General features: G+C 43.0%; 1 protein-coding gene across 1 annotated transcript in view; it reads right to left on the reverse strand.

Moving 5' to 3' along the window:
• The window catches only part of SNRNP27 (small nuclear ribonucleoprotein U4/U6.U5 subunit 27), a 31018-nt gene extending 12161 nt beyond the window's left edge, over positions 1-18857 (reverse strand). The window contains exons 1-4 of the mRNA XM_056571466.1: positions 18514-18857; positions 13023-13137; positions 9817-9932; positions 4690-4769 (exon numbers count right to left, since the gene is read on the reverse strand). Coding sequence (XP_056427441.1) covers positions 4690-4769; positions 9817-9932; positions 13023-13137; positions 18514-18553 — 351 coding nt within the window. The 5' untranslated portion in view covers positions 18554-18857. The remainder of the gene's footprint in view (positions 1-4689; positions 4770-9816; positions 9933-13022; positions 13138-18513) is intronic.
• Positions 18858-19279: the final 422 nt, after the last annotated feature.

Raw genomic sequence — 19279 nt, forward strand, 5'->3', positions numbered from 1 at the left:
ACCCATCCAAGTCCGACTCGCTATATGTAGGTACCCCCCAACACACGCAAAAACTGATGTCTTAATTTTGGGTTCCCCGACCCTACAATGAAACTTCCCTACCTGGGTGTGCACTTGACCCAAGACATTTCATCTGTCTATACTGCCAACTACCCACCAGTATATAAATCTATACGACAAGATCTCAGGACTTGGGATAAACCTTATCGGTCCTGGATTGGCAGGGTTAACGCGATCAAGATGGTGGTACTATCCTGCCTTTTATATCTGTTTCGCACTCTGCCAGTCCCTGTATCTACGAAGGACCTTAAATGCCTCCAGTTGGACGTCTTTAAGTTCATTCGGAACTACGGCATATAATGCAAAAGACTGGGGGGGGGGGGGTATTAGTTCCACTTTTCGTTAAATATTACTATGCTGCCCTCTTAGGTCAGATGGCATGGTTCTTAGAGAACGGTGTTGTCCCATTATGGGTTGGGATCTACCTTAATTGCCCCTCTTTCCTTCTCTGCCCTGATGTGGTCTCTCTCCCCTGTAGCTAAATATGTTCCTTCGTCTGCCCTACTAACTCTCTCTTCACACTCTCTCTCTGTGGCGGCTGGTCAGATTTCGTCTTAGACTCCAATCTGGTCCTTCTCCCCTGCTACCGATTGTTGGTAATCCTTTCTTCTCCCCTGGTCTATCAGAGGTGGACCTCACAATCCCTTGCTATTGTGCACAAATTCCATGTCCATAATAAGCTGCTGACTCTTACTGAATTCCATGAGAGGTGCACACCGCCGCACACTGAATCTTTTAGAACACGTCAGGTCTTCTCTTATCTACAGTCTCTTTACCCCTCCCGCATTGTTCCCCCCCCCTCACGAGATATGAACGCCTGATTTTGTATTCCCCATCCAGAAGGGGACTTTTAGCTATAATATATAGCATGATACTCCTCCCGATGACACAAAATTGTTGTTTATGACTAAATGGGAGACTGAACTTCATTTTACTATGTCCCTTCCGGATTGGCAAGAATGCTGCGATACTTTAAGTAGGGGAAGCTGGCAAGTAGCACTCACTGAGACCTCCCTGAAGATACTTCATAGAGCATACTACGTACCTGCTAGGCTACATTCTATATTTCCATCTACTTCCCCCTCTGTTTCAGGCGCTGTAACTCTATTGGCACCATGCACCATACTTGGTGGACATGCGCCATTGTTAACTCTTTCTGGCAGTCTATTCTCACTATCCTGCACTCTATCCTTAGTTTTCGCTGTCCACTACAGCCGACTTTCTGCCTATTAAGCAAACGACCACGCAGGATTCCCAATCAACATTTCCGACTGGCACACTTTATTTTGCTAGCGGCCAGAATTCATATAGCGGCCAGTTGGAAATTACCAGTGCTGTCGGTTGACAGGGTGATAGAGTAAATTCTATAATGCTTATGGAAAAGTTAAAGGGGTTATCCAGGAAAAAACTTTTTTTTTATATATCAACTGACTCCAGAAAGTTAAACAGATTTGTAAATTACTTCTATTAAAAAATCTTAATCCTTTCAGTACTTATGAGCTTCTGAAGTTAAGGTTGTTCTTTTCTGTCTAAATCCTCTCTGACACATGTCTCGGGAAACGCCCAGTTTAGAAGCAAATCCCCATAGCAAACCTCTTCTAAACTGGGCGGTTCCCGAGACAGGTGTCATCAGAGAGGATTTAGACAGAAAAGAACAACCTTATCTTCAGAAGCTCATAAGTACTGAAAGGATTAAGATTTTTAATAGAAGTAATTTACAAATCTGTTTAACTTTCTGGAGCCAGTTGATATATATAAAAAAGTTTTTTTCTGGAATACCCCTTTTAATGCAATTTGAGCTGACACTATGGACCGCTTCGAAAAGATATGGACACCCTGGCTCTCATCTTCCTATTGTCCGGATGTCAGGTACGCCCTGACGTTGTCTTGAGAGGTTATACATTATGACTTTGCTATGCTTGTTCTTTGGCCGTATTTACCATGCTTCTCTGAAAGATCAATGTAGACCGCACATTGTTAATGTTAACTGGTTTTGCTGTTCATTATTGTTTGAGATGTCGGGCTGCGACCCGAACTATGCAATGAATGACTCCTTCTCACTTGCTTTATTTCAATAAACTTGATATGTTTGATACTAAGAAATAGCTGCTGCTGCTGCTATTGTACAGGCCCCTAGCACAGGGTTCCTCCATATGCATAAGCACAAAAGGAAAAGCCAAACACTTTTGGCTACTTTTGTACTGAGCAATTTACTATAGCATTAAAGGAGTATTCCGGTGGAAACATTTTTTTTTTTTTTTTTTTAAACTGGTGCCAGAAAGTTAAAACAGATTTGTAAATTATTTCTATTAAGAAATCTTAATCCTTCTAGTACTTATCAGTTGCTGAATACTACAGAGGAAATTATTTTCTTTTTGGAACACAGAGCTCTCTGCTGACACCTCTGTCCATTTTAAGAACTGTCCAGAGTAGGAGAAAATCCCCATAGCAAACATATGCTGCTCTGGACAGTTCCTAAAATGGACAGAGATGTCAGCAGAGTGATCTATGTTCCAAAAAGAAAGAATTTCCTATGTAGTATTCAGCAGCTAATACGTACTGGAAGGATTAAGATGTTTTAATAGAAGTCATTTACTAATCTGTTTAACTTTCTGGCACCAGTTGATTTAAAAAAAAAAAAATAAATAAAAGTTTTCCACCAGAGTACCCCTTTAACCCTTTAAGGACTCATCCCATTTGGGCCTTAAGGACACAGACAATTATTTTTACGTTTTCGTTGTTTCCTCCTCGCCTTCAAAAAAATCATAACTCTTATATTTTCATCCACAGACTAGTATGAGGGCTTGTTTTTTGTGCGACCAGTTGTCCGTTGTAATGCCATCACTCACTTTACCATAAAATGTATGGCGCAACCAAAAAATTACTATTTGTGAGGAGAAATTAAAAAGAAAACCGCAATTTTGCAAGTTTTGGAAGGTTTTGTTTTCCCGCCGTACAATTTACGGTAAAAATGACGTGTTCTTTATTCTTTGGGTCAATACGATTAAAATGATACCTATGATAACATACTTTTCTATTACTGTTGCGCAAAAAAAAAGAAAATCGCAAACTTTTTAACCAAATTAGTAAGTTTTAAATCCCCCTATTTTGAAGACCTATAACTTTTTAATTTTCCCGTCTAAGCGGCTGAATGAGGGCTCATTTTTTTGCACCGTGATCTGTACTTTTTATTGATACCATATTTGCTTATATAGAACTTTTAATCCATTTTTTATACATTTGTTTGGGAATAAAATGTTATAAAAAAGCATCTATTTTAAACTTTTTTTTTACGTTCACAGTACGGTATCATTAACATTTTATTTTAATAGATCAGATATTTACGCATGCGGTGATACCAAATATGTATATAAAATATTTTTTTTTAACACTTTTTGGGGGTGAAATAGGGAAAATGGCACAATTTACGTTTTTATTGGGGGAGGGGGTTTTTCACATTTTTTTTTTTTTACTTTTATTTTTACACTTTAATAGTCCCCATAGGAGACTATTTGTAGCAATCATTCAATTGCTAATCCTGCTCAGTGCTATGTATAGGACATAGCACTGATCAGGGTTATTGGTCATCTTCTACTCTGGTCTGCGGGAAGGCAGATCAGAGCAGAAGACGCCAGGAAGGCAGCGGAGCCAGGTGAGGGGACCTCCGTCTGCCGTGCTGGATGATCGGATCGCCGCGGCAGCGCTGCGGGCGATCCGATCATCCATTTTAATGACCGCGATGCTGCAGATGATCAGGGCATCGCTCCGATGCTCGCGGTTATGCTTCGGACGTAAATGTACATCCTGGTGCGGTAAGTACCACCTTACCAGGACATACATTTACGTCCTGCGTCGTTAAGGGCTTAAAGTGTTACTATAATTTAAAACAACTTTTGACATATTATTCAGACATGTCAAAAGTGGAAATTGCACTCCTGAGAACCAATGCGTTCTCTAGAAATAAGTCAGGTGAAGTGCGCAAAAAAGTTAAATCAAATCCAACCTTTTCTCTGCAACAGTCTATGAAGTGAAAAAGTTGAACGCACTGCTACGCACTTTACCATCTTATAACTCACAATTACAGCAGTACAATTGATCCAATGTGATCTCAACTTCTGACTTGTCAGGGCAACATGTCAAAAACATTTAAAATGACACCAATACTTTAAAGAAAAAATGGTTATGGTCACTGTTCCTTCTAGGATTGAAGAGGAGCAAGATTATTAAAGGGGTACTCCGCCCCTGAGACATCTTATCCCCTATCCAAAGGATAGATGATAAGATGTCTCACCGCAGGGTCCCGCCGATGGTGACCCCGGCAATCTTGTATTCGCCACTCACCTGTTTGAGCTGCATGCTGCAGTGCCAGCTCATAAACAGCCAGGTGGCGACCACGGGGCCGGAGTATCATGACGTCACGACTCCACCCATGTGTGACATCAGCCCCCGCTATGCAAGTCTATGGGAGGGGGTATGACGGCCATGAGACATGAAACATCTTATCCCCTATCCTTTGGATAGGGGACAAGATGTCTCAGGGCCGGAGTACCCCTTTAAAATATATACACAGTTTTATGTGCTGCGACACAAAGCAAACAAAATACATATAAAACATGATAACTGCCTTACTTTGGTGGTATCAAATGAACCAAAGCCCATACACTTCATCATTTCAATTTCCTCTTCAGTCTTTCCTTCAAGATCCTCCGCTGTAGAAACAGGAACATGGTTAGAACAGAAAGGAATCATGGGAGTTACTTTTTATTCACTTACAGTTAGAAGACAATGAGACAGCCTCTAAAATTATCCTTCTCCTATAGCAGTCCCACGCAAATACTGCAGTCCATTTCTAATCTAAAATTCTTATATACCTTGCCAAGAGACTGGATCACCATCAAAAGGAGGATGGCACTGGAGGACCCCAACTATGCAGGGATTTTACTTCTAGTATTACAAACATTTAGATCTATATCAACAGGCTCCTGAAGCGCTAAATGTAATGTGCATAGAGAAGCAACCACCAGGAAAATCTGCAAATGTGCCCCACAATGCATTTCACCCGTTTTCAGCACATAAGATGCAGGATGTGGAGTATGACAAGATGTGACATTGCTGAGACAAACACTGTAGGTCCAGCAAGCGTTGCTCCCGCCTCAGTCGTCCTCCTCAGTGCACCTGCGCAGGGCTTTATGTTTGCATCATGAAGTTGACATGTTTTTACTTTTGGAAGACATCAGAGGGCTTGAAAGTTCAGCAGCAATTTTCCAATTTTTCACAAAATTTTCAAAATCAGAATTTTTCAGTGACCAGTTCAGTTTTGAAGTGGATTTCAAGGGCCTTCAAATTAGAAATACCCCACAAATGACCGATTTATAAAAACTGCACCCCTCAAAGTATCCAAAATGACATTCAGTAAGTTTGTTAACCCTTTAGGTGATTCACAGGAATAGCAGCAAAGTGAAGGAGAAAATTCAAAATCTTAATTTTTTACATTCGCATGTTCTTGTAGACCCAGCTTTTGAATTTTTACAAGTGGTAATAGAACAAAAAGCCCCCCCAAAATTTGTAACCCAATTTCTCTCGAGTAAGGAAATACCTCATATGTGTATGTCAAGTGTTCGGCGGGCGCAGTAGAGGGTTCAGAAGGGAAGGAGCGACAGTGGGATTTTGGAGAGTGAATTTTGCTGAAATGGTTTTTGGGGGGCATGTCAAATATAGAAAGCCCCTATGGTGCCAGAACAGCAGAAAACCCCACATGGCATACCATTTTGTAAACTACACCCCTTAAGGCACGTAACAAGGGGTCCAGTGAGTCTTAACACCCCACAGGTGTCTGACGACTTTTCGTTAAAATCGGATGTGTAAATGAAAAGGAGATTTTTTTGTACTCACCGTAAAATCTCTTTCTCGTAGCCTTCATTGGGGGACACCTAACTGATGGGTATATGCTCTTGCCACTAGGAGGCGCTGGCACTAGGAAAAAGAAAAGTCAGCTCCTCCCTGGCAGGATATACCCGCCCACCTGCAGTGAGGCAACCAGTTTTGTCACAAAGCAGTAGGAGACGCCCGCGAGGAAATACGTCCGAAGGACACTAGAAAGAAATTCAGGAAAACAACCCAAGAACCGGAAAAAAAAAAGGAAATGGGTGGGTGCGGTGTCCCCCAATGAAGGCATGGAGAGTACAAAAAAAAAAAAAAAAAAAAAAAAAAAAAAAAAAAGCCCTTTCTCGGTCACTCTTCATTGGGGGACACCTAACTGATGGGACGTACCAAAGCAGTCCCCTAGGGTGGGAAAAAAACAACCACCAGCGAAAAAAAAAAAGGTTACAGTCCCAAGACTGAACTCGCATGCCCGCAAGGTCTGTGGACGAGTCCCCAGGTCGGAGACATACTAGGCCCAGAACAATTAGTTCCCGTAAGATCTCCCGTCCAAGGAGAAGGACACCAAAAGGAAAAGTTCCATCCTCTGTAGAGACCAACGGCACCTGGGTCATATAGAGATAGAGAGACAAGAAATCACAGGAAAAAGGGAACCAGATGCCCGCGAAAAAACTCTCCTGTGAAAAAACTTCCAGAAAGAAGGGAAGGAGAGCAGAACAGAAATACCACCCCGACCAATGGATCGCTGAGGAGTCGGGGGCCGGCCGCTATAAACGTCCAAGAACTGAACCATAACCAAGGCTCAAGGAATCGGAGAGCCAACTGAAAAGAAGGCACACCACAGCATCGCAGGACAGAGTCCAAATCAAGGGGACCAACAGTGATAAGATCAGAGTGGTCCGAGTAGACCTGAATAGCCTCAAGAAACATCCCGTCAGAACGGGAATGGAGGGAGAACCAATGAGGGCCCAGCTTGGACTCCCAGGGTCTGGGCATAGGAAGAATTACTCCAGAAGAATGGAGTCAATGCAGTACGACTGACACAGACAAAAGGGTAAGAAGGACATACTCCTTCCAGGGAGAGCACTAGGCTGTGATAGAGGACAGAAAGCACACAAGCCTAGACTGTAAAATCCACTGTTGAATGCTTCTTAGCAAAAACCAAATAGTCCCTCCAGGAGGGAAAAAAACAAGGGTGGTCGAGATGAAAACTCAAGTACAGAACTATGACAAGCACCCTGATCCTGATGTGAAAAGGGGAATGGCAAGGGGCCTCCTAGTGGCAAGAGCATATACCCATCAATGATCCCCAATGAAGAGCAACCGAGTAAAAAAAATGTTTTTCATTTAAGTGCAGTTTTTTCCCCAAATTTACAATTTTTACAAAGGGTAATGGGAGAAAATGCCCCCCAAAATTTGTAACCCCATCTCTTCTGAGTATGGAAATACTCCATGTTAGGACGTAAAATGCTCTGCGGGCGAACTACAATGCTCAAAAGAGAAGGAGCACCATTGAGCTTTTGGAAAGATAATTTGTTTGGAATGGTAGTCATGGGCCATGTGCGTTTACAAAGGCCCCCGTGGTGCCAGAACAGTGGATCCCACCACATGTGACCCCATTTTGGAAACTACACCCCTCACAGAATTTAATAAGGGGTGCAGTGAGTATTTACATCCCACTGGCGTTTGACAGATCTTTGAAACAGTGGGCTGTGCAAATAAAAAATAAAATTTTTCATTTTCACGGACCACTGTTCCAAAAATCTGTCAGACACCTGTGGGGCGTAAATGATCACTGCACCCCTTAATACATTACATGCGGGGTGCAGTTTCCAAAATGGGGTCACATGTGGGGTGGGGGTCCATTGTTCTGGCACTATGGGGGCTTTGTAAACACACGTGGCCTTCAATTCCATACAAATTTTCTCATCAAAATCCCAATGGCGCTCCCTCTCTTCTGAGCATTGTAGTTCGCCAGCAGAACACTTTACATCCACATATGGGGCATTTTCTTACTCAGAAGAAATGGGGTTACAAATTTTGGGGGGCTTTTTTTCCCCTATTTTCCCTTGTGAAAATGAAAAATTTTGGGTAACACCAGCATTTTAGCAAAAACATTTTTTTTTTTTTTCATTTTCCCATCCAAATTTAATGAAAACACCTGTGGGGGGTTAAGGCTCACTATACCCCTTGTCACGTTCCGTGAGGGGTGTAGTTTCCAAACTGGGGTCACATGTGGGTATTTATGTTTTTGCATTTATGTCAGAACCACTGTAAAATCAGCCTCCCCTCACCAATTTAGGCCTCAAATGTATATGGTGCGCTCTCACTCCTGAGCCTTGTTGTGCGCCGGCAGAGCATTTTATGCCCACATATGGGGTATTTCCGTACTCAGGAGAAATTGCGTTACAAATTTTGGGGGGCTTTTTTTCCTTTTACTGCTTGTGAAAATAAAAAGTATGGGGCAACACCAGCATGTTAGTGTAAACATTTTTATTTTTTTACACTAACAGGCTGGTGTAGCCCCCAACTTTTCCTTTTCATAAGGGGTAAAAAGAGAAAAAGCCCCCCAAAATTTGTAGTGCAATTTCTCCTGAGTAAGGAGATACCCCATATGTGGCCCTAAACTGTTTCCTTGAAATACGACAGGGCTCCGAAATGAGAGAGCGCCATGCGCATTTGAGGACTAAATTAGGGATTGCATAGGGGTGGACATAGGGGTATTCTATGCCAGTGATTCCCAAACAGGGTGCCTCCAGCTGTTGCTAAACTCCCAGCATGCCTGGACAGTCAGTGGCTGTCCAGAAATGCTGGGAGTTGTTGTTTTGCAACAGCTGGAGGCTCCATTTTGGAAACTCTGCCGTACAATACGTTTTTCATTTTTATTGGGGGGGGGGGGGGGGGGGGGAGTTTAGTGTAAGGGGTGTATATGTAGTGTTTTACCCTTTATTATGTGTTAGTGTAGTGTAGTGTTTTTAGGGTACATTTGCACTGGCGTGTTACGGTGAGTTTCCCGCTAGGAGGTTTGGGCAAACCTCCAGCTGTTTCAAAACTACAACTCCCAGCATGTACTGACAGACCCTCTGGGATGCTGGGAGTTGTACTTTTGCAACAGCTGGAGGCACACTGGTTAGAAAACCTTCAGTTAGGTTCTGTAACTCAGTATTTTCCAACCAGTGTGCCTCCAGCTGTTGCAAAACTACAGCTCCCAGCATGTACTGATCGCCGAAGGGCATGCTGGGGGATGTAGTTATGCAACAGCTGGAGGTCCCAGCATGCCGAGACAGCTGTTTGCTGTTTGGGCATGCTGGGATTTGCAGTTTTGCAACATCTGGAGGGCTACAGTTTATAGACCACTGCACAGTGATCTCCAAACTGTGACCCTCCAGATTTTGCAAAACAACAAATCCCAGCATGCCCAGACAGCAAAGAGCTGTTTGGGCATGCTAGGAGTTGTAGTTTTGCAAGATCTGGAGGGATACAGTTTAGACACCAATGTATAGTGGTCTCAAACTGTAGCCCTCCAGCTGTTGCATAACTACATATTCCAGCATGCCCAAACAGCTGTCTGGGCATGCTGGGAGTTGTAGTTTTGCAACATCAGGAGGGCTACAGGTTAGAGACCGAAATTCCCACGGGCGTATGCATACGCCCTTTGTCCCCAACAGGTTAATACTGTGCAATCTGACCCTTGGACAAGAAGAAGTACCAAAAAAAATAAATAAATACAAAAAAAAAAAAGGTTCTGCACCCGTGGCTTTGTCACATTGGTACCCTGGTGTTGTCTTGGATATGTCTAGCATTGCTGTAAAGAGGGTTACACATTATATTTCTTTAAATCATTAAACATACAGTAAGTTTCTTCCACATGCTCACCTGTCATCTGTCGCTCCTTGACCACTTTGGAATCTTTACCTTCCTTCTTGTCGTCATCGCGTCTATCCTTAAGTCTACTAGGAGAGAGGGAGGAGGACCTGTGCCTGCGGGGCGACCTAATAAACGGAACGCATTGATCTCAAAGCTCTTATTTACTATGCACAGAATGCTACCCACAAAATGCCAGATGACGTCTACAAAATGCCTTCTATGCTTCTACATGATAGTGTCTAGTCCTTCATACATGGGACCTCTACTGTCCCCCAAAGTCTGTTGGATATCACTAGCCCAAATGGTCAGCAGTGCCTGGAGGGGTCAGAGGTGTCTAGAAGGGGCTTACCTACCTCAGAAATAGCAATATACTGTCCTCTAGGCTTATGCTGGAAATAGAATGTGGTGGTAAACCCTATGGGGGAGATTTATCAAAACCTGTCCAGAGGAAAAGTTGCTGAGTTGCCCATAGCAACCAGATTGCTTTCACTTTTGAAAATGAAACAAGTAATCTGATTGGTTGCTATGGACAGCTCAGCAACTTTTACTCTGGACAGGTTTCGATAAATCTCCCCCTATATGACTTTACAAGGCCTTTATATCTGATTGCATTAGTATCTCTCAAGTGCTGAGATTTTACTGCTGTAACTCAAGGGAACGCACGCTCCGCAAAACCTTCAGGACGCCAAAAAGTACACTGCATCGGACCTCTCCCGCCTCACAACCTCCCGAACGCTATATATCTCTCAACTGGCTCCAGAAAGTTAAACAGATTTGTAAATTACTTATATTAAAAAAATCTTAATCCTTTCAGTAGTTATGAGCTGCTGAAGTTGAGTTTTTCTTTTCTGTCTAAGTGCTCTCTGATGACACGTGTCTCGGGAACCGCCCAGTTTAGAAGCAAATCCCCATAGCAAACCTCTTCTACTCTGTGCAGTTCCCGAGACAAGCAGAGATGTCAGCAGAGAGCACTGTTGCCAGACAGAAAACAAAAACTCAACTTCAGCAGCTGATAATTATTGAAAGGATTAAGATTTTTTTTTAAATGGAAGTCATTTACAAATCTGCTTAACTTACTGGAGCCAGCTGATACTGGCTCCTTAGGACAGTGGTCTTCAACCTGCAGACCTCCAGATGTTGCAAAACTACAACTCCCAGTATGCCCGGACAGCCAACGGCTGTCCGGGCATGCTGGGAGTTGTAGTTTTGCAACATCTGGAGGTCCGCAGGTTGGAGACCACTGCCTTAGGATATAGGAGATTTACAATAACCTCGGGCACAGTTAGGATCTGTTACATAGTAAGCTGTAGATATTTACAGATTTGTATGCTTACCTACCTGTATTGCAGTACACATGGCATAAGTCTAGGATATGCCAACACTTTGGGGGAGATTTATCAAAACCTATGCAGAGTTGCCCATAACAACCAATCAGATTTCTTATTTCATTTTTTAAAAAGGCCTCTGCAAAAAAAAGAAGTGATCAAATTGGTTGCTATGGGCAAGTTTTCCTCTGCACAGGTTTTAAATCTCCCCCCTTGTGACTAATAGGGGACTAAACTCTGGGTGCCCAATTCTCAGCATGACGAGCTCTCAGGCTGCATAGAGAGTACAGGCTAGTGTTTCCTATAGGTCTGCAGCTGTTGCAAATTTATAACTCCCACCATACCCCGACAGCCTTAGAAAAAGAACTTGGAACACTTAGAAAAGAATGGAGTGCTAAATCATCACTGCAACCCGTCACCAATACCAGAGGATGGATCCCCACCGATCATAAAGTAATGGCATATCCTAGAGATGGAAAGATCCCTTTAAAGGGGTACTCCTGTGGAAAACTTTTCTTTTTAGATCAACTGTTGCCAGAAAGTTAAACAGATTTGTAAATCACTTCTATTAAAAATGTTTAATCCTTCCAGTACTTTTTAGAGGCTGTATACTAAAGAAAATCCAAAAAAGAAATGCATTTCCTATGATGTCATGACCACAGTGCTCTCTGCTGACCTCTACTGTCCATTTTAGGAACTGTCCAGAGCAGCATATGTTTGCTGCGGGGATTTTCTCCTACTCTGGACAATTCCTAAAATGGACAGCAGAGGTCAGCAGAGAGCACCGTGGTCATAACATCAGAGGAAATGCATTTCTTTTTTGGATGTCTCTTTAGTATACAGTCCCTAAAAAGTACTGGAAGGATTAAGATTTTTTTTTTATAGAAGTGATTTACAAATCTGTTTAACTTTCTGGCACCAGATGATTGAAAAAAAAAAAAAAAGTTTTACACGGGAGGACCCCTTTAAGGTGAAGAATTTCTCTACATACCAGTCAGAGGGGCTTTATACTCTGCACACAGCACATGTGTCCGTGTACAGATGCTGTCTATAGAAAACATTGATTCCAAAGACAAGGGGCAGTCAGAAAAGAAGCTGTGCCAAGCAAATACAAAACCCCTAAAATAAAGGCTCAGACAACAAAATCTTCAATGTGTATAAAATATTTTTCAGGTAACTATAAAAATAAAAAATTTTTGAAAGCAAAAGAAAGATATTAAGGACATAATTACATTCATAGAAGAAAAATGATGTGACAAGAAAGCAGCAATTTTGGACTTGGGCTATTCAAATTTTTATTGGGGAGGGGGGAGCTTTTTCCCTTTTTTTTTTGTTATTTATTTTTTTAACAACAAACGATTTTTATGGCCCTATTGGGGACTATTTACAGCAATCCTTAGTTTTCAGAAACTGAACAGTGCTATGCACAGGCATAGCACTGATCAGTATTATCAGCGATCTTCTCTGGTGAAGACCCTGGGATAACGGCCAGAGCAGGTAAGGGGACCTCTGGCCGCCATGTTGGATGATCGGATCCCTGCGGCAGTGGCACAGGCGATCCAATCATCCATTTAAATGCCTGCACTGCCGCAGATGCGGATCACAGCATTTGAGAGGTTTATGGCGGACATCAGAGTGCTCGCGTCATATACAGGATGTTAATGTATGTTCTAGTGCATTAAGTACCAGGACATACATTTACGTCCTGTGTCGTTAAAGGGTTAAATAGCTGGAATGTTGCAGTGACACAACGGCATAAAAAAAAAAACCATGTATTTCTTCAAATGTTTTATTAGACCGCTCTATATTTTCTCATATACATACGTATTTTATCAGCAATAAGCTGGTGGATGGTTCTGCAGATTAAGCAAAATACATGTAAACTGTTACCTGGAGCGGCGTCTATGTGGAGAGCGTGATCGGCTTCTACGTCTTTCCCGGGACCTGGAACGCTCTCGTCTCCTCCTCTCGCGTTCTCTAGAAGCGGACCTGGAACGTCTGCGTTCTAGAAAGAACATAAATGTAGAGCATTTTTTTGAGGTTTACATTTTATTGCAGAAGAAGTGAAGGCATATATTAGAAGGCCTGGTAACTGTAAGACAACATGCCCAAGAGTTCTAACCAGAAAGCTATAAGAAAGGGCAGGAGGGATCATGTAGGAATCAATTTATATGCAATATTGAGAAAATAGTGCAGCACCAAGGTGTACAGTGCCTTGCTTAAGTATTCACCCCCTTGACTTTTTTCGTATTTTGGTGCCTCACAACCTGGAATTAACAATGATTGTTTAAGGATTTAGATAATTTAATTTACAGAACATCTGTACACACACACATCTTTGAAGATTTTTTTTTTTAATGTATTGTGAAGGAAACAACAAATAGGACAAAATAACAGAAAAAGTCAATGTGCATAACTATTCACTCCCCTAAAGTCAATACTTTGTAGAGCCACCTTTTGCGGCAATCACAGCTCCAAGTCGCTTTTGATAAGGCTCTATGAGCTGCCGCATCTTTCCACTGGGATTTTTGCCCATTCCTCCTTGCAAAACTGCTCCAGCTCCTTCACGTTGGATGGTTTGAGCTTGTGAACAGCAATCTTTAAAAGGAAAATGGTCAGCCAGTTCACCCACAATAAACTCAATACACTGGGTTATAGTGCGAGTGAACAGGAGTCAATACACAGGTCACTTTTTTAGGTTTTCTTTCTGTAGAGCTGTCGTCCTCTAAAGTTCCGTAATTATGGCCTTCATTTGCGCTCTGAAGGTGGGTCCCCCGCCGGCAGCCTTGCTTTGGGTTCTGTAGGAAGGGGCCTTAGCTCACCCCATTTGTTCGCAGAAGATTTTACCAAGCTCTCCCGTCCTGATGACGTGGCAGCTGTGCGTCGGAAGTGTAACTGCGCATGCGCCGGTCCCTCGCTACTCCCGACTTCCTGGTGTAGCGAGACTACAGAAAGAGGTACTTCCGGGTGTAGCGAGGGATCGGCACATGTTCTTTGAGTGATTTGATGTGTTGGGTTTGCACCAAGCATAGAGTTTTCTTTGATGGCCAAAAAGTTCAACTTTAGTCTCATCAGACCAGAGCACCTTCCGCCATACATTTTGGGAGTCTCCCACGTTCCTTTTCGCAAACTCACGTGTTTTGTTTTTAGCTGAAAGTAATGGCTTTCTTCTGGCGACTCTGCCATAAAGTTGGATGTCCGACAAGACCCCTACTTTCGAGGCTTGATATAACTTAAACAATTTGATAAGAAGTTATGAGTATTTTCAAGCTCATAGTGCAAATAACAGGGAGAAATCCATGAAGAAATTTAGGGAAATATGGTGGAAGTAGGGAAGGAATGAGAGAAGAAAGGAAAGGTAAAAGGAAATTTATTATTTTTTTCTTCTGCTTTCTTCTCTCCTTTATGGAAGATTGTTGATATTGTCCCAGATAAATGGGGAATAGTAATTTGGATGTTTAATCTCTTGAGTAATTTTGATATTTAGATTTCTGTATGTTCAATTAAAAAAAAAAAAGAAAAAAATGTAATATATTTTGGAGCCAGTTGACTTAAAAACACCTAAAAATTACTCCCCCCCCCCCACCGAAGTACCCCTTTAACGCCCTCCTTGCCCGGTCCGTGAGTTTTAGTGGGTGGTCGTCTTTTGGCAGATTTGCTGTTGTGCCATGTTCTTTCCAGTTGGTTATGATAGATTTGATGGTGCTCCTGGGGATCATCAAAGATTTGGATATTTTTTTTAATAACCTAACCCTGACTTGTACTTCTCAATAACACTGTCCCTTACTTGTTTGGGGAGTTCCTTGGTCTTAATGGCAGTGTTTGGTTACTGATGCCTCTTGCTTAGGTGTTGCAGCCTCTGGAGCCTTTCAAAAAAAGGTGTGTATATGTAATGACAGATCATGTGACACTTAGTTTGCACAAAGGTGGACATCATGTCACTAATGATGTGACTTCTGAAGGTAAGTGATTGCTCCAGAGCTTTTTATGGGCTTCCTAACAAAGGGGGTGAATAAATACGCAAATGCCAATTTTCTGTTTCCCATTTCTAAGCAATAGTTTTATTTATATATTTTTCTCATTTCACTTCACCAACTTAGACTATTGTGTTCTGATCCATCACGTAAAATTCAGATTAACAAAACATTAAACTTAAAGGGGTTGTGCGCTGCCCTGCCTTTCGGAGCTCAGCTCACAGCGTCCGGAAGTTCATTACTCCGAACGCTGTGTGCGGGCTTCCGTGTTCGCGGCCGCCGGGCGTGACGTCACACCCGCCCCCTCAACGAAAGTCTATGGGAAGGGGGCGCGACCGCTGTCACGCCCCCTTTCCATAGACTTTGGTAGAGGGGGCGGGCGTGACGTCACTAGGGGGCGGGCGAGACGTCACGAGGGGGCGGGCGAGACGTCACGAGGGGCCGGGCGGCTGCGAACACGGAAGCCCGCACACAGCTTTCGGAGTAATGAACTTCCGGACGCTGTGAGCGGAGCTTCGAAAGGCAGGGCAGCGCACAACCCCTTTAAAGAGTACCTTTCATCAAACATTGCTGGATATGTTATAGCTGATTCTATATTGAACAACTTTCTAGTAGGATTTAATTTTAAAAATATGCTTCCTTTTAGGTCTTTTTTCAGTTTGAAAATGTGGCCACCAGGAGTTCTGGCCGCAAGCTTTTGCATAGATTTTGGACTCACACGGGCCTGGCACGAGTCCGAAATCGCAGCCCGTTGCATGAGCATGTGACAAGCTCAGCGCAACTCCCTGCCTGTCAGTCATACAGGCGGGAGCGAGCGCTGTGCTCCTACCACTGGCCAGCCAGCCGAATCTTCAGGCTCCGCCCCCCGACAAGGAGAGCCTGCACGTGCTGGCCCAGAGTCAGTGGAGCGCTGCTCTCCTCATAGTAAAGATCGGGTCTGCCTGCAAATCTCTAAATGTGTGATCAATGTCTTTAATTCATTATAAATGTAAGTCTTTCTATTTTATATTGGGGTACCTAAAAATATTTAGAGCAGGAAGGGCGGAAGTGAGCCCAGCCAGGCTTCATGTTACGTCACGCCTGCTGGGCCACTCCCCCTTCCTCTCTCTCTCTCTCTTTTGAACCTTATTTGCATATAAACAAAAAAAGCTTATACCTCAGTGCTGGAGAGGACTAGAATAAAAAAAAAAGGTATACCCAGAGTCCTGATGACCAGCCCTATCGAACCAAGGGTTTATATACCTTATATATGTTTCTGCTGAGAGATCCACTAAAGGAAATGTGTCAATAGGTTTTACACTTGCAGCAGTGAGCCAATATGGTTGGTACAAGTACACTCAGCCTTTAGCTAAGAATAAAGACAATCCTGCACTCACCGCCCAGGTACTGTATATTCAGCTCCTCTCATGAAGACATCCGGCTGGCAGGTTACTTGGCGTGGGGCGCTCAGAGGCGACTGCCGGCACTTTCGCACAAGAAAGCGCTTCTTCCGGCCTGAAGGAGGATGTCTTCTTGAGAGGAGCTGAATATACAGTACCTGGGCGGTGAGTGCAGGATTGTCTTTATTCTTAGCTTAATATGTTGACTCTTACACTGGTTTGTGTTAAGTCCTAGCACCACCGCAGGACTGATTCTTCAAGTCTGAATACCCGCCTATTGTATCCTTTTCAGTATCGGTTCTGTTTATTAGATACATCTGTCCAGGACAATTAGTGGTGCCACTCGAATCTGTTCTTTTCTTTTGTTGCAATCAGCCTTTAGCTGCCAACCTGTCATAAGACGGCTGGAGACCATGTACCCCAGATTGTTAGTTTGAGGTTCTTAAATAAATAAAATAAAAAACACCTGGTATCACCACAAGCAGAAATGTACTGCCACAGTATACAGCCTATATACACATAGCTTGTATACACATATGCAGTATATAGCTGGTGTACACATATGCCCCAAAGTATAAAGCCTGTATAAACACATGATCTGCAGTACATAGCCTGTATATACATATGATCTACAGTAGCCTTATATAACCTGCATATACATATGACCCGCAGTATAAAGCCTGTATACACATGACCCGCAGTATATAGCCTGTATACACATGACCCGCAGTATATAGCCTGTATACACATTTGACCCGCAGTATATAGCCTGTATACACATATGACCCGCAGTATATAGCCTATATACACATATAATCTGCAGCATATAGCCTGTATATACACATATGACCCGCAGTATATAGCCTGTATACACATATGACCCGCAGTATATAGCCTGTATAAACATGACCCGCAGTATATAGCCTGTATACACATGACCCGCAGTATATAGCCTGTATACACATGACCCGCAGTATATAGCCTGTATACACATATGACCCGCAGTATATAGCCTGTATACACATATGACCCACAGTATATAGCCTGTATACACATGACCCGCAGTATATAGCCTGTATACACATATGACCCGCAGTATATAGCCTGTATACACATTTGACTCGCAGTATATAGCCTGTATACACATATGACCCGCAGTATATAGCCTGTATACACATATGACCCGCAGTATATAGCCTGTATACACATATGACCCGCAGTATATAGCCTGTATACACATATGACCCGCAGTATATAGCCTGTATACACACATGACCCGCAGTATATAGCCTGTATACACACATGACCCGCAGTATATAGCCTGTATACACACATGACCCGCAGTATATAGCCTGTATACACATATGACCCGCAGTATATAGCCTGTATACACATATGACCCGCAGTATATAGCCTGTATACACATATGACCCGCAGTATATAGCCTGTATACACATATGACCCGCAGGATATAGCCTGTATACACATATGACCCGCAGGATATAGCCTGTTTCCCCAATGCCCAGTAGTATATAACCTGTATACACATATGACCCGCAGTATATAGCCTATATACACATATGACCCGCAGTATATAGCCTATATACACATATGACCCGCAGTATATAGCCTGTTTCCCCAATGCCCAGTAGTATATAACCTGTATACACATATGACCCGCAGTATATAGCCTGTATACACATATGACCCGCAGTATATAGCCTGTATACACATATGACCCGCAGTATATAGCCTGTATACACATATGACCCGCAGGATATAGCCTGTTTCCCCAATGCCCAGTAGTATATAACCTGTATACACATATGACCCGCAGTATATAGCCTATATACACATATGACCCGCAGTATATAGCCTATATACACATATGACCCGCAGTATATAGCCTGTTTCCCCAATGCCCAGTAGTATATAACCTGTATACACATATGACCCACAGTATATAACCAGTATATACATATGATCTGCAGTATACAGTCAGTACCCGTCCATATATACAGCTCTCACCTCTCCGTCTCTCCGGAGATCTACTCCTGCTACGACCCATCTTTTCCAGCACACCGGAAAACTACAGCCTAGAAATTTCCATACACTGCGCACTCTGAAATCCTTCCGTGTAACAACAAGTATAAACACAAAGGTTCCGGGCAGTAAGGTAAACACGCCTCCTGTGCTTGCGTACCACGGGTGTCATGTGATGTAGGATCCTGAAGGGAGCGCAGGCGAAGCGCAGAAACAAATGCACAACAACAAACAAATTGAGGGTGGGGATTGGTGAGGTCGGTGCACAAGGGGTTAACCGGGAGGGGTAACTTGTAGCTTCTCGGGGCCCAATGCAAAACCTGAAACAGGTCCTTGTGTGTAATTCATAACACTGGAGTCTCCCTATGTGGTAAAGGGGCATTGCTACCTTTGCTCCCTCTTATAGCCTAGGGTCTCCAAACTGTGGGCCTCCAGCTGTTTCAAAATGGCAACTCCCAGCATGCCCAGACCACCGTTGGCTGTCCAGGCATGCTGGGTGTAGTAGTTTTGCAACAGCAGGAGGCCCACAGTTTGGAGACCACTGCCCTATTGTTACATCCCTAGACGTAACATATCCTGGAAAAAGCTCCCACATATACACTGCTAAAAAAAAAAAGGGAACATTTAAACAACACAATGTAACTCCAAGTCAATGACACTTCTGTGAAATCACACTGTCCACTCAGGAAGCAACACTGATTGACAATCAATTTCACATGCTGTTGTGCAAATGGAACAGACAACAGGTGGA

The sequence above is a fragment of the Hyla sarda genome, chromosome 4 (genome assembly GCF_029499605.1).
Source record: "Hyla sarda isolate aHylSar1 chromosome 4, aHylSar1.hap1, whole genome shotgun sequence".
Taxonomy (NCBI): domain Eukaryota; kingdom Metazoa; phylum Chordata; class Amphibia; order Anura; family Hylidae; genus Hyla; species Hyla sarda.